General features: G+C 35.7%; 3 protein-coding genes and 1 long non-coding RNA gene across 4 annotated transcripts; all 4 read right to left on the reverse strand.

The window, feature by feature from the left end:
- Nucleotides 1-1124: 1124 nt before the first annotated feature.
- On the reverse strand, nucleotides 1125-3458 carry LOC122605628 (kelch-like protein 12). Its single transcript, XM_043778586.1, has 5 exons — nucleotides 3272-3458; nucleotides 2556-2632; nucleotides 2303-2404; nucleotides 1704-1890; nucleotides 1125-1621 (listed from the first exon to the last, which is right to left on the reverse strand). Exons 1-5 carry the CDS (start codon nucleotides 3449-3451, stop codon nucleotides 1427-1429), a joined length of 741 nt encoding a protein of 246 aa, XP_043634521.1. The 5' UTR covers nucleotides 3452-3458; the 3' UTR covers nucleotides 1125-1426.
- Nucleotides 3459-3608: 150 nt separating this feature from the next.
- Nucleotides 3609-5248, reverse strand: LOC122604933. The gene is made up of 4 exons (XM_043777792.1): nucleotides 5180-5248; nucleotides 4330-5088; nucleotides 4141-4218; nucleotides 3609-4051 (listed from the first exon to the last, which is right to left on the reverse strand). The coding sequence occupies exons 1-4, from the start codon at nucleotides 5246-5248 to the stop codon at nucleotides 3770-3772; spliced, it is 1188 nt and encodes a 395-aa protein (XP_043633727.1). The 3' UTR covers nucleotides 3609-3769.
- Nucleotides 5249-5281: 33 nt separating this feature from the next.
- LOC122605629 lies at nucleotides 5282-7168 on the reverse strand. The gene is made up of 3 exons (XR_006324662.1): nucleotides 7145-7168; nucleotides 5456-5637; nucleotides 5282-5367 (listed from the first exon to the last, which is right to left on the reverse strand). It is a non-coding gene; the product is annotated as an uncharacterized LOC122605629 (long non-coding RNA).
- A 3218-nt stretch (nucleotides 7169-10386) lies between these two features.
- On the reverse strand, nucleotides 10387-13328 carry LOC122604934. Its single transcript, XM_043777793.1, has 8 exons — nucleotides 13154-13328; nucleotides 12855-13042; nucleotides 11862-12764; nucleotides 11679-11756; nucleotides 11263-11572; nucleotides 10964-11163; nucleotides 10650-10726; nucleotides 10387-10492 (listed from the first exon to the last, which is right to left on the reverse strand). The coding sequence occupies exons 1-8, from the start codon at nucleotides 13326-13328 to the stop codon at nucleotides 10387-10389; spliced, it is 2037 nt and encodes a 678-aa protein (XP_043633728.1).
- Between the last annotated feature and the right edge of the window lie 318 nt (nucleotides 13329-13646).

Genomic DNA, 13646 nt, shown 5'->3' on the forward strand with positions numbered 1-13646 from the left:
AACTAACATTTTATTGATAATAATTTTTTTAAAAAATGCTAATGACAACGATTGTTATCAGTATTATTTTACATGCATAAAAAGTATTATTTTATATATTAAAAATTATTCTTTGATTTTTCACATAAAAATACAAATATTAATACTTAAAAGTAATTTATATAGCAGTTTTAACTTTTAAGGGTTGCTATTACAAAACCCAATAACAGTTAGTCAATTGAAATAAAGTGCCAAAATAATATTATTTTAAAAATTATTTATATGCTTTAGTTGGTTGGTTGGAAGCTAATTCAAGCAAAAATAACGAGCAATCTCTGTGTTCTTGAGCCGTTGATGATAACGGTGGTGGTGGTGGTGGTGACAGTGACAATGGCAGTAGCGATATGATTATTAATATAAAAGTAATTGATGTAAAAAGGGTTAAAAATACATAGGGGTATCTTAGGTAGATGTGATGTGTGAGTTAAGAAAATATTAAAACTTAAAGTTATTTTTATTTCTAAAGATAATTTTTTTTAAAGAAGTATAGTTTTTGTATTATAAAGAAGTAAGAATATAGATATGGGAATCAACATATACTTTTTAAAACATCTGATCGACAGCCTAGATGAAGTTAGCGTGTGTAAAAAAATATATACTTACAAGTTAACGTGTGTAAAAAAATGCACACTTATATCATAAACTCGTCTTTTTAATTTATTTATTTATTTTTTTATAACTTTACAAAACAACAACGTACTGAATTGTTATTAGAAAGACTCATACTTTTAACATACTTTAAAGTTAAGGGGGTGATAATGTAAAAACATAGAGATAATATAAAATTCTATAAAATGTCTCTACGATGACCTCAAGATTAGCAGTAAAATGTTTGGTTTTTAAGTTGAGTTTTGATCACGAAGGTGCACATGTGAAAACTCTGAATTAATCGGCTCATGAAACAACTTGCACATTTGGGTTAGCCAAAAGAATATATAACCTCAGTGTAAGACGTTCATTTACAAAGAAATTTAGTGGAATGCCAAACCGTACTATGAGTACCATAACCTAATTAAACGTAATAAAGTACATCATAAAAAACACAACATTTTAAATAAATATATATTAGATAGATAGAACCTATATTCAATCATTAAACTTAAGTAGGAGCAAGGTTGTCTATATTTCAGATCATATAAATGGTATGAATTCAAAACTTGCAATGCATAAAAAGATGTATCTGGTAAACGTTTGACGTATCAAATGCATTGAAGGGCTACAACGGTTCCAGAGCACGCATTATCATTTCCATTTGGAACTGGTTTCATAGGCGTAGGCTAAAAACTGATTTAAAAATCTTCAGAACATTTGCACTGTCTAGTTGTGATCGGAATTCAGAAGTGCAGATGCATATGTAAAAGTATCGCAAGGTTTCATCGATATGACATCAATGACTTTTTTTTTTTATCAATGTACAAGTAGCCATGCTCCATTTTCGTCCCTCCCGCCCCAATAAACCACAAAAAAGACCAATCCAGCCTCGTGTTAAGTAACAATTAAAAATCACAACACAATCGCGGAAAAATGGCTCCTTTTCCCGAATGCTTTCAGAGTGGCAACTTTCCTCTTCATAACATTCAACCTGCCACAATATCCGTAAATAGCACTAGTTAGAATATGAAAGAAACACTGCATTGTACAAAGTTCTTGAGTTAGTTACATACTATGTCCAAAATTTCACCATTTTTCTTCACTCCACCTATTGCATACAGTTTTTCCTGAATCACAAATGCACCAAAGTTGCCTCTAGAGACGTTCATGGGCTCAGTTTCCACCCAAGAACCCATTCGAGAATCAAAATATTCCACTGTTGCAACATACTTGTCTCCTTCAAATCCACCCAGAGTGTATCTATAAAGTGATTGACAAACTTTTAGATAAGGTATTCTGAAGAGTTGCATACCCCTTTCCAAGGTGTCTAACTGACAGCCTCAAATGTAGAAAAATACTTTTTTCATCAGAAAATAAATGCAATATTTGACTTGATAAATTGTTTTACATTAAAAAATCGACCATTATATCCAGAATGCACTTTAACAAAGATGCATATGACACATCTTTCCCTAAAGGCCAGGTTGTTTGGTTATATTTATCTGTAAGCTGGACGGCCGGCTGAAGCCCTGAACCATTTTAAACCCGACATAAAAATTCACCCACTTTGGTTCATAACCCACCACATCCGTTTTTCCACCTCCTATCTGTTGCTTTATTGATCACGAAGAACTGAGAAACACGTCTTAAAGACTTAAATGTATGAACTTACATTTTCCCGTTTAGCACAACCATTGAGTGGCACTTTTTCCTTGTCTTCATGTTTGGAAGATTGCACCATGCTCCTTCACGGGGATCAAGTCTTTCAACCGAACTATGACATCAACGATTAGCATCTGGTTAGTGATGAATGTCAAAGAAATTTAAGTGTAAAGAGTAAGACAACATGGTTCAAAGGTTTCATTTTTGGTTGTGAATAAAAGGGAGTCTATTAATAGATAATAGGCCACTTGTTTATATGCTACCTCAGGTAAGATACTCCATCACATCCACCAGTAACATAAAGTGCGTTGTTCAGTTCCGCTGCTGCTGGAGCTGACCTCTACAAAAGAAATTACACCTTAGAGCAGATAAATGTACATGAAAAATGATTGTCATAAGCTGCAAGCTGCAAAAATACTAGTAGCTGATTTGACCCATTTACTTGTGAATGGGTTGGGTTCAGGTTATGTTCTATATATTCTCTAGAAGGTAATTAAAAGGAATGACAAAAGCCAAAACAGGTTTGATGATTTAAAATGTCTCAAATTTTAATAACTAGTCATATGCCCGCACGATGCGGCGGTGCGGTGGTGGTGGCGGTGACGACGGGGGTGGCGGCAGCGTCAGTGGCGCGGTTATTAATATAAAAGAAGGTATTGTAGTTATTTTAATGGTTGAGGGATGTATGTTGTAAATAATATTATTAAGGGTATTATAGGTATATTAGGTGGAGATATTTAAATCTGTGAATAAATGATATGGGTAGTTTGGGTAGATAAAGTTCTTTTTTGAGAAAATATAAAGGCCAAATGTTTTATAAGGTAGTTAAGATAAAACCTCCTAATTCATTTTATTCATATTGATGGAATATTATTTGAACTATATAAAACCACATATAGTATTCTAATTATAATAAAAATGTAATTATTACAGTATCAAATTTTGACCCAAACTCCTTTTGACATGTTACCAGAAGTACCTTGCTTTGCATTGAATGAGTGGGAAACCATTTCCCAATATTCAGATCAAGATATTCCACCTCTGAAGAACTCTGGCCTCCCTGTTCACCGCCGGCTACAAAAAGTCTGTCCGTAACTGAAGCACCAGCAATGTATATGTTTTTCCAAAATAGAGATGGTCGTAAAATCCATTGGTTCATCGTTGGGCTGAAGGATTCAACTACAAAAGGGTTTTGAGGACACATATTAGTAGACTAGATATTGATCTATTGCAATATGCATGATTGTAACTTGTAAGGATATCCGTAATTATTACCGGTATGATATCCCAAGCCACCAAAATGGTAAAGTTCACCATTCGAGGTTGCTGCCGAGGCATATATTGTTTTTTAAACTTCATCGGGCTAAGTGAACAATTGATATCATGAGATGGCCAATAAACTTTCCCCGGCCTTCGATTCCCCTTACTCATAAAGGGTCTTATGGTCGGTACTAACTAAAGAAAAGGAGTCTTCTTTCTAAGAGTAGGCGTGGAGAGCTTTTTGCGGGGAAACTTGCAGATACAGTTTGGGGGGAGACGGTATAGTTCCGGAAAGATAGAACACACAACACAAGAAAATAGTTGATAACCATGAAGAACCATCATATCCGCCAACAATAAATACAGGATCAGCAAATATTGAACGAGGTTTGCTCGGTAGCTGACTGTCTACTTCGGCTGAGTCTAAAACAGACCGTGCTTTAGATTCCAAATGGCAATGAGAGTTCCTAAGCTGCTGGATCTCGTCTTTTGAATCAACCTGGGTAGCCGAACGACATAAAGGAATATTAATCATTTTAAGTAATAATGTAAATAAATCATTTACATAATTGTTATTGAAGATTGTACCAAGTCTTGCTCAAGTATGCTGATTTTCACAATCTGCTTCAACTGAGAACCCTTCAACTCCTGAACGTCTTGCATTAACTTCACAAAATACCAATAAAATCTCATTGCGACACCGAAGCTAAAAAATAAAAAAAAAAAAACATAAATGCATGAAACACTAAGCATAAAAAACTTGAACCCTTGAATTACCTTGTGAATCAATGACTGAGGATCACTCAATGTCTCCAGCTCTGCAACTCTTTCTGGTATTGAGGAACTTTTTTTCTCATGAAATTCAATTTCATCACTCTCACTTGTCTCGGTAGATGAGGACACATTGCAATCCACATAGTCATCTAAAGTTTGATGTGAAGATCGATCGTCTAAATGTTGACCACTTGACTCTGAAATTTGAACATGCTCAACTTCATCTGTGGCATTGACTTGGCTTTCCTTCAAAGTGTTTCCTTGTAGAAAATCACCATTATCTTCATATGCTTGGTTTACTGCCAAGTTTTCTATAGCTTTGTGGTCAAGTCTCAGGCTTTTTTGTAAAGCTGTGTATTCAAGTCTCTGTCCGTCTTGTATGGCATTGTATTCAAGTCTGTAGTCATACTGTACAGCTTTGTATTCAAGTTTAGAGGCATTTCGTATAGCTTTATATTCAAGCTTAGGGCCATTTTGCATAGCTTTGTATTCAAGTTTAGGGCCATTTTGTATAGTTCTGGATTCTAGTCTTCTGGGAGTTCTGGGCAGAGAATGGGAAAGATAGTTACATCTCTTTGCAATTGGTGGGGAAGAAGCACTAGAATCCACAGGCCATAGTGAAAACAATGAGATCAGATTTAGTGTCTGATCTTGATCCAACTCAAATGAAAAGTGTTCGTCCGTATAGTAGTTATCAGCAATAATTGGCCAAAATTGGTTTTCAGACAATGGCTGGCAATGCTTTCTAACACGAATCCGGACCTTAAACGCAAACCACATAATAAGCCAAATTCAGCATAATCTGTGTATGACTGTATTAAGAGTTGTCCCAGATTAGAATGGGAAATGCTACCTGTGCAGAGTAACGTTTGCATCCGGTGCTATCTCCATCTCCAATTAAAGCATCCCTATCGATGTTCATTTGACCAGGACCAGCAGCCTCAAATATTCCATGAAATTTACGGTCACTGTGATTGAACAAAAATAGCACAAGTCCTTTGCTGATATTCTTTACATGAGAATAGTGTGTCCCTGGCCAACCTGCCACCAAAGTTCTCTATGAGTAAAACATAAAACGTAGCAAATGAGTGTAGAAAGAGACAAAGAAAAGGTGGAAATGGTCAAATACCGAACAACTGTTTGGAAAGGCATTCATTGATTGTGTTGTGCGTGCAACCAAATATAACAGCGCCGAGATCAGATTTCCTTAAGTTCCTAAGGACAGGGAGTGGACTTTCTATGGAAGGCAGAGAGGCTTTTGTTGTGGCCTTAACTCGGATTATCTTTTTCTTTTGCTTTCCACTTCCCATTCTGCTAACCAAATGTACGATTATTTACTCCGAGATAGAAAATCATATACGAGTAATATATCTTATAGAACACATTGAGCAGACACTTTATAATTATCCTGTTTACATGCCCTTTTCACTACCAATATAATCCATCACGATGACGATAAATCAAAGCTAAACTGAACGTTATTTCATGAAGTAAGCACGGAACAAACTTTAAACTACATTTAATACAACACAAAGCATTATTAGGGAAACATGGATGCAAGAAAGGAATTTGCTTAAATCATAAAAAGGAATATGAAACAAACACTTCCTTTTGTGTTGGAGGGAATGAATATTGAATACTCCTGTGTATCTAAAAAATAGCATCTTATTTCCTCAGTGATGGAAGCCAAGGAGCAATTAATGTACAAAACGTTGTCATATAGCCTCGGGCATGTACCGTAGTTGGTTCAGTTCGTAAAGGGGGATCAGTCGGTTGGTCCACCTTCTAAGCGGATCGCCAGGTGAGCTTGATTACCTCTAAAGTGATGGGCAGTGTGGACTGGTTAAGTTACATTCCTTAAACACTTAAAATTATTAGCTCATAAGTTTTGTAAGATAAGGGATACCAATAAGTCTTTTAGCATTGGCATTACTTAAAATTACATGTGTTAAACAGTATGAGGGCGGATGCAACTCCAAATGGATTTTTGAAACCTACAGAATTTGAACTTGAAACATATGTCTAGGAGGAACTCGGACACTAGGACTATAAATGAGACAAGCTACTCGCCCTCAACTCGTTAAAAGCTTGATTTGAGTGAAGCTTAAACGAGTTCAAGCCTAATCTAGAACTTTAAACAAGCTTCAGAAACTAAATAGCGAGCAAGGTTGTTAACTTGTATGAGACTATCCCATTTATAATTTACATTTCATAGACTTATGTAGAAACAACTATATATAAAGTAAGTAGTTATAAACCAGCAAGCTTGGATAAGTGGTTAACACCCTTACTTTCACACCCTTGCTTTCAGATACAGAGGTCAAGGGTTCTATCCTCATGCCTTGCAAGGCTGGAGGTCCTTTCTATCTTAGATAGAACCGGGAAGCAGTCACTCTACACCGTCGTGGTAAGGTACGATTGTCTACATCTTAAACCCCCCACCCCCACCCCCCAATACACCTTCGATGTATTGGGACCCAAAACCATGAGACGGCATTGGATGCTTGCTCTACAAATAAATATCTAAACAAGCCGAACTCGAATCCAACTACTAGGCTAGGGTACCCCAATTGTAGTCATAGTCTTCATAGAAAATACTTGCTTAACAATAACCGTTAAGGTTGCCGATAATGGGAATGTTTCAGTCGTACATTTACTTATTGACATACTAAAATACAGCTAAATAGAAGCAAAAAGGATGCGTAACAAATAATAAATATAGCTAAAACAGAAGATACTTTCAGAATATCATTAAAGACTTTGAAATTTTCAAAATTTAATGAAAGGCGCAATTAATTCAAACATTTTTTTTACTTACTTGAATGGTGGAAATGCGGGTCCGTTGAGATTCCCTGAGAAACAAAATGCAAAATTATTTTGAAAGTGGGCAAAATTACACTGTTGTTGTAAATGTAGGTGCTACTGTTACCCCTGCAGGCAAGCAGGCAGACAGACAGATAGACAGGCAGGCCTGGAACGGTGTAACCGGCCGGCTTAATTTTCTTTCACATAAAGAGATATATATCATATACAGTAGTAATTTATAACACCGAAAGGTACCGGAAATATTTTCAGAATTTGTCTACGCCCTCCTTGAGTTCCTTCCTTCCTTCATATAAATTTTTTCTTTTTTAATGTTTAAATATTACAGCTGTGAGTTGATAAGTTGATGTACTATCGTACTGTTACTACTGTATGTGCAAATAGATATTTCATACACTATTATTTCCATTTATACGGTATTATCTAATATAATTTTAAGGATATATAAAATAATACATTTTTTACGAAAAATTCAGACTGTATGATAGTGAAGCATTACACGTACACTTGATAACGAGATGTTAAAAATCCTAAGGTTTGCTATTCACAAGGATCGACTCAAGAACTTGGTAAAACCGATAGTGCGTCTAACAAGCTGAGTTGACCATCATTGACAAAATAAAATACATTTAGTATATATGTTTACATTTTACGAGTATATCTTAGGTAAATATCCAAATTAAATCATTTAATATATTATTTTTCTAAGGTATTTTGAACCGAAAATTATATTGTGTAAAAAATATATATATATTTTTTTGGGAAAAACTATTATCTTTATTCATGGAAGCATTATACTCACACTAATATTTAGTTCATTTTATATATTACAACTTTTGCTTTTTGACATTAAATATGAAGATTACTTTAAAAAAAAAACAAATAAGTTTTTTTTGATGCCATCAATATTTACTCTATATGAATCACCGGAACATAACGTTGGTTTTTCGACGAACTATTTATTTTTAAACTACAAAAATGCCTAAAATGTAACTCATGACTTTCTGAAAATACCCTCTGTTAATTTACCCTCGTAAATTTAAGTAGTTGGACTCGAACTCAACTAATAGTCTAATACTATGATATCTCTATTGTTTCGAAGCCCTCTCATATGAATTAAATCAACCTAATCAATGTTTGTCCGGTTTTACCAGAGGCAAAAAAAAGTCTGGATCATGAATTGCTATTATTAAACATTTAAACTAACTATCCAATGCAACGGGATAAAATCCTTTTCTGTTGATTGTGTAGGAAGAATGGGAGGGTTTTTTTTTTTTTTCCTTTTTTTTTTTTTTTTTTTTTTTTTGAAAGGATGACGAATAGGAGTTAACAAGACCAATATTCATAATCATCCGTTTAACTAAACAAACAAAAAAACTTTTACATGTTTGTTTGGTTACTAAACAAAGCAACATCATATGAGTTTCTTTTTAAACATTACTGGTAGCAAATTTTGTGTTCTTTTATAACCCAAAACCCTCATACAAGCTAGTAAGCTAGGTAAGGCATTTTTTTTTTCAAATTTCATCACATCACCATCACTACCACAACAGTCGTCCTGTTTTTTTTTAGGGGCTAAAGATAATTAGTTATAGCCTTATAAGGGATGACTTATTGCTTCTAGCAGCAGGTTTGTTTTTCACTTAGTTGTAACAACTAACAATTAGTTTACCATTCATCAGGTTATAAGATATAACAAATTGCGATATATCAAATCTAATTGCCTTTCCAAATTTCTAATAAAGAAATCACGAAACTAGGCAAATCAATGTCATAAACATATATCAATTTCAGAAGCAATATTCACCAAGATGCGGTACTTTCTTCACCTGTTTCTTCTAGCACATAAACATATATCTAAGAAATGTTTGTTGCCGTCATCCGAAAAGATGTATCACTTGGTTTGCATCGTATGCATGACATTAATTCCATTAGTAATAGATTTCATTGGCTAAAATACAGAGATAATATATTCATATATGTTAGGAATGTCCAAATATACGATTTGCATATCCTGTGAAAGCATCTCAGAAACACTTTCAGCACGAGTTGTTGAGAGAATGAGAGCAGAGGTACATATGCAAATGTACAGAGTAACCATGATCATCAACAAGACATCAAGAACTGTATCATCAGAATATTTCTATCAATGTACATATTTCACTACTCAACTCATCAGAACAAAAACGACCAATCCATGCTCGTGTTACCAACTAAAACTCACATCACAATTGCAGCGAAATTGCTCCTTTTCCCAATTGCTTCAGACTCAATGGTTTCCCAACAACTTCCCTCGTTATAACATTCAACCTGTCAAAAGTTCAGTGAAAAGCATTAATTTAAACATAAAAGAAACACTGATGCAATAAGCCAACACTTTTTGATTTGGTTTACATACAATGTCCAAAAGTTCATTATTCTCTGTAGCACCACCAATCGCGTACAGTTTTTCTCCCATCACAAAGGCACCAAAGCTTCCTCTACAGATATTCATGGGCTCAGCTTCCACCCAAGAACCCATTCGAGTATCAAAGCATTCCATCGTCGCAATGTAATTATCCCCATTAAATCCACCAAGTGAGTATCTATAAAACAATTGATAAGATTTAGCAATGAGAAACCTTGGATAGCAGTGACAACCTTAATCTACCAAAATATTGTCCCAAAATAAATGCAATGTTTGACTAGATACATTCCTTTTGGCCATTATATCCAGAATACAACACAATAAAGATGAATTAGAGGTAGCCAACTCGACTCCTTTACCTAGGAAAGGGTCAATCCCCATGTTTATCTCTAACGAAACATAAATACAAAAAAAAATTAACTAAAAAGGACGGTTGAGGGGACCAAAAGTTCCCCAAAGTGCATCTTTAATGCATACAACCTCTTAAATCTTTTTATTCAGCATATTGGACCTTTACCGAAACAATAAAAAGTCTGTAATCATATCTGACCCACTAACTTACATAGATTTAAACAACAAAACTTAAAAAGCAGTATCGTGGGTCAACCAGAATCTTAAGCCACTACCCAGCCCACCTAAACAACCATTTTGTCACCTCTTAACTAATGAATACAAAAACTTTGTGGGCCAAAACTATTGCTAGCTTTACCAAGTACGCAAATGCAGCATTTGTAGGCCACTTTTATAAATTTTGGGATGATTAGGACTATCCATTTAATACTAAAATAACTACACAGATTGGAAAACTGCATCTTTAAAAATATATGAACTTACAGTTTCTGATGTAATACCACCAGTGAATGGCAACCCTTCCTTGTGTTCATGCTAGGAAGATTGTACCATGCTTCTTCACGAGGATCGAACCTTTCAACAGAACTGCATGGCATAAAGTATTATAATTATAAATATTGTATGTCTGATACGACTCCCAGATGTCAAAGAAAACTAGGTGCTAAGAGTAAAATGATAAAGGCTCAAGAAGGTAAATGGGATAGTCTCATACAAGTTACTACAACTAACTGTTATAAGTTACCTCAAATAGGATGCCCCATCGTATCCACCAGTAACATACAGTGCATTGTTCAGTTCTGCCACTGCTGGCCCTAACCTCTACAAGATAAATACAGTTATAATCAGTGAAATGAGCTACAGAGGTGGCAAACTGGCAATTAGTCAACTACAACCGCTTTACTTATAAACTGGGTTGATTCAGATTATGAATTATCTTTAACAGGTCAAAAGGGCTATACAAAAATAATAACTTTGAAGATCAAATGTGTTGGTGAAAATTTTTGGGGAAAATTGTGAACCTAACCCACTCTTCACCTCTAACAAACAAGAAAATACCTTGCTTTGCATTGCACGCGTGGGAAGCCACTTCCCGATAATTAAATCAAGATATTCCACCTCGGAAGGACCCCCAGATCCATTAGCACCACCAACGACGAAAAGTCTGTCATTGATTGAAGCTCCAGCAGCATATATATTTTTCCAGTGTAAGGGTGGTCTTGAATTCCACTGATTCGTGGTTGGGTTGAAGGATTCAACTAAAACAAATGGAGAAAAATAGAGAGAACTGAGGACACGTCTTACAAGATGATGAAAAGAAGTTTGCAAGAAATGTAAAAACTCAAGGAAGTTTTTACCTGTGTGGTATCCCCCACCACCAAAATGAAAAATTTCAGCATTAAAGGTTGCTGCTGAGGCATATGTCTTGACAAACTTCATTGGACTAAGTGAGCATTTATGATCATGATATGGGAAATAGGATTCTATCGTTGACATCCATGAAGAACCGTCAAAACCCCCAACTATGTATACAGATTCAACTAAATTTGACTGAGATTTGCTAAGTAGTTGAGTGTCTACGTCAGCAGGGTCTACAATAGATCCTGACCGTGATACCAGATTACTAAGACTGGTTCTAAGCTGATCAATTTCTTGTTTTGATTGAACCTGGGTAGCAAAATTACATTTAGTAGCACAACCATTGCAATCAATTTAAAAAATTAAAGATAAAACATTTATTGAAAGACGAATATATTTGGAGAGAAAAGTGTACCAATTCTTGCTGTAGCACATTAACTTTCACGATCTGCTTTGTCTGAGATCCCTTCAGCTCTTTAACTTCTTGCATTAACTTTACATAAAAGCATTACAATGTCAATTAGACTAAAGATGTAGCAAAAGACAACTAAAACTAAGATTAAACAATAAGCATAAAGAATAGGAATGTTTGAATTACTTTGACCACCAGAGACTGAAGATCATTTGACGCCTCTTGCTCTTTAACCGTGTCCGGTTCAGTGGAATTTTCGTTTTCATGATTTTCAGTTTCCTCAGTGTCACCCTCCTCTGTCTCGTCACTCTCAGAAGATGGCCTATCCTCACAGGTCTTTGGCTGTTCCCATGTATGAAAACCTGTGACTTCATCAGCAGTGACAATGGGCTGTTGTTCTTCCCAGGTGTTTGCCCGTTGTTCTCCCCAGGTATTAGTCTGTAGTTCCCCCAAGGTGTCAGATTGTCCATTCCATGTATCTACTTCTCCATCATCAGCAGTGACAATAGGCTTTTGTTCCCAGGTGTTTGCCTGTTGTTTCCCCAAGGTGTCAGATTGTCCATTCCATGTATCTACTTCTCCATCACATGTATCTGCTTGTACATCCCAGGAGTCCGCTTGTCCGTTCCAGATTCTTGCTTCCTCATCCCAAGTGTGTGCTCGAGGAATCTCAGCCTTTTCTTCATGTGCATCTGAAGCAGAGAAAGACGAGTTTGAATCTTGGATCCCATTAGACTGCTCGTCAATGGTTGATTCAGTTTTGAATAATGAGCTCCATTGTCGTGTGGGATGGGAACTAGAAGTAGCAGTGGCAGAACTACTGCAATCGCCAAGGACAGAAGCATACGAGAGCGTTGACGTCTGATTCAGGTTCTTGGGTACCACCTCAAAACTCCTTTTCGGCCTTGGAATCTGAGGGTACTTCACTTCATTGACTGGATTCACTTCGAACAAGGAGATCAGTTGGTTTGTTTGATGATGATCCAGCTCAAAATAGAAGTGTTTGGTCTCATAGTAGTTATTGGCAATGATTGGCCCAAACTGTTGCTCAGACAGTGGCCGACATTCTTGTCTGAAACAAATCCGCACCTTGGATATAAAAAACATATTAACCTAAGTATTAGTATGTATTTATATCGGCCCATCACAAAATTATTACATTAAAATAGGATAAGATACCTGAGCCGGATAATATGTATATCCAGAGTCATCTCCATCTGCAACCCAGGCATACTTATCGATGTTCATTTGACCAGGACCTGCAGCCTCAAATATCCCATGCAGTTTTCTATCACTATAATTAAACAGAAATAGAGCAAGCCCTTTGCTGATGTTTTTAATATATGCAAAGTGACCCTCTGGCAAACCTGTTTAAGAAAGATCAGAAACATATCCCAGTTCTTCACAATGAAAACACAAAACTAACATACGGATATATATAAAAGAAGCAGAAGTAATGGTGAAAATAATCAACTAACCGAACAACTGTTTAGATAAGCATTCATTGATTGTGCTGTTCGTGCATCCAAATATAACGGAGCCAATATCTGTTTTCCTCATATTCCTAGCAGGTGCACTACGATTAGAAAGCACATACGGTTCTTGTTTGGCCCAGTTGAAATTCGTCTTTTTCTTTTGCTTATGACCTCCCATTCTGCTAAACAAAAGAATAACCATCAAGGCATCAATCAATACTGAAAATGCAAGTCTAAAAATGCAGTGACATACAGGCATATAGAGAACACAGAGAAAAGACTCTTAAGTGGCGTCCCTACATTCCCATCTCATACCAACATAACCCACCACCACGACTTTTAATTTAACCAAAATCTGACGGTAACCTTATAAAATAACAAGGAATCAAGCATAGTAATACAACACAGAGTATTATTGAAAACAATCAAGAATGTCAAGAAAAAAATTAGCATATATTGCAAAAGAGGGGAGGGGGAAAGATCACACGAGCATAGG

This window comes from Erigeron canadensis, chromosome 6 (assembly GCF_010389155.1).
Source record: "Erigeron canadensis isolate Cc75 chromosome 6, C_canadensis_v1, whole genome shotgun sequence".
Lineage (NCBI taxonomy): Eukaryota > Viridiplantae > Streptophyta > Magnoliopsida > Asterales > Asteraceae > Erigeron > Erigeron canadensis.